The sequence below is a fragment of the Castor canadensis genome, chromosome 1, assembly GCF_047511655.1.
Source record: "Castor canadensis chromosome 1, mCasCan1.hap1v2, whole genome shotgun sequence".
NCBI lineage: Eukaryota > Metazoa > Chordata > Mammalia > Rodentia > Castoridae > Castor > Castor canadensis.
The window spans coordinates 196,103,654-196,105,904 of record NC_133386.1 but is presented as its reverse complement, the minus strand read 5'-3'; the positions used below and the strand labels follow the sequence as shown (position 1 = coordinate 196,105,904).

Below are 2,251 nucleotides of genomic sequence, written 5' to 3'. Positions count from 1 at the left end.
CTTTTATCACTTCAGTTTTCAAGGAAAATTTCACTTCATTAGGTTTATTGTACTTCCCTACTCCTGTAGGGTTACTAACAATTGTAGAAGCCAAAACTCTACCTGGACTTCATGAATACAATTTCATGACATAAGACAGAATAAGATTGCAATATATCCCAAAGACCTTAAGGCCATGGAACCCCTCAGTCTCTGGGATTTGGGTCCTGTCTCCCTGAACAAACCAGGATGGCCATTACTCTGAGGTCTTGCAAGTCTCTGGGAAGCTACCAGGAAATATATTCCACAGTCACCTATGCCCAGAAATTGCTGACCTTGGCTTTTTTCTAATATCTAGGAATCTCTCCACTCCTTGACCTTAAAATTACTCCCTTCATTCTACCATTGTTTTCTGTCACCTCTTTTTCATGATTCAGAGGAGAAGAGTTGTTTAGGAGAAAACCTAGCAACTACTGAACATCCCAACCATGGCTCTCTCTTTTCATCTTCTGTCTTTTCCTCTTTCCTTCTTTTCTTTCCTTCCCTTCCCCTTCCTTCCTCTCTCTCTCTCTCTCTCTCTCTCTCTCTCTCTCTCTCTCTCTCTCTCTCTCTCTCACTCTCTCTCTCTCTCTCTCTCTCTGAGGCTAAAATCATATTCTTATGCATTGCATTATTTTAATTTTATTACAATGCCATTATGTACTTAATAACTGTATTGAATGATGTTAGTGAAGGAAAGAACAGACTTTATGTCATCCTCGGTTCCTATTCCTATACATGTAAAATCTCTGAAAATATAATTTGTTCTCAAAAGCATAGCAACATACAGGACTTCATCTCACTGGGTTCTAATCATGGAGACTGTTTTCTTAGACTATGTTTAATGTTGGGGATGCTGCCTTAGACAGTGTCATCTGAAAACAATAACTCCAGTAAATAAGGAAGCCAGTTTTCCACTCCTCTCTTCATAGCTATTCTTTCACCTACAACAGGTCTTATAAATATTCTTACATTTGCATTCCTCTTAGGGATAATAATATGTGCCCAAAAGTTACTCTTTCTAAGATAAATGTGTTGCCTTTTTCATCACTCTCTTCAGGGCCTCTTTGATCTCTGTGTTCCTCAGACTGTAAATCAGAGGGTTTAACATGGGGATAAAAATGGCATAGACCACTGATCGTACCTTGTCCTGCTTTGTGGAGTGGCTAGAGCTGTGGCGCATGTACACAGAGAGCGCTGTGCCATAGAAAAGTGTCACAGTTGCCAGGTGTGAAACACAGGTCTGAAAGGCCTTGGTACAACCTTTGAATGAAGAAATTTTTAGGATCGAAGCTGCAATGAAGCCATAGGATAAGAAGGTAAGTACAAAAGAACCAAATCCAACAAAAACAACTGTGACAAAAAGAATCAGTTGACAGATGAGAGGATCAGAACATGCCAAAGAAATAATCTGAGGCATGTCACAGAAGAAATGGTGAATGATATTTGGCCCACAATAGTGGAGATGAAAGCAAGGAACTGTGTGAACTAAGCTACTAAAGAAACCAGTCCCATAGACCCCAGCAATCATCTTCAAACAGAGGCTGGGGGTCATAATGGCTGAGTACTGCAATGGGCTACCAATGGCAACATATCTGTCATAGGCCATGGCAGCCAAGATGCAGCAGTCAGACATACCTATCCAGGCCAAAACAAAATATTGAGTGACACAGGCAATAAAGGAAATTGTTTTCTCTTCTTTTAAGAAGTCTGATAGCATCCTTGGGGTGATAGAGGAAGAATAGCAGATGTCCATAAATGACAGGAAACTGAGAAAAAAGTACATAGGTGTTTGCAAGTGGGAGTCCATCCTGATGAGGATAATAAGGCCCAGGTTGCAGATCATAGTCACAAGGTAGATCCCCAGGAAGACTGGAAAGAGGATGAGCTGCAGTTCTTTATTTTCTGAGAGTCCCAGGAGGATAAACATGGCCACAGAGGTGTGGTTCCCATCTCTTTCCATAGACAAGCTTGGTGTCATCTTCTGGGAAAAAAGTGAGAGGAAGAAATGGTTTCATTCTCAAGAAAAGAAAAAGAAGCTCTCTTCATTCTTCTTTTCATTCATGCAGATGGCTATATGTATGACTTTGATTCATAAATGTTAAGACTCCAAGATAGCAGAGTACCAACAGACTCTAGATCACCAAGGTCCCACAAACCTGAAAGATAACCTTAGATTCATGGCATCAAGGGTAGTTGGTCTGGTTAGTTTGCTAAATAAGAGGTTGCTAAT

General features: G+C 40.5%; 1 protein-coding gene across 1 annotated transcript; it reads right to left on the bottom strand.

Annotated features, from left to right (window-relative positions):
• Positions 1-1,039: 1,039 nt before the first annotated feature.
• LOC141419640 (olfactory receptor 5A1-like) lies at positions 1,040-1,999 on the bottom strand. Its single transcript, XM_074062812.1, has one exon. It carries the CDS (start codon positions 1,997-1,999, stop codon positions 1,040-1,042), a length of 960 nt encoding a protein of 319 aa, XP_073918913.1.
• Positions 2,000-2,251: the final 252 nt, after the last annotated feature.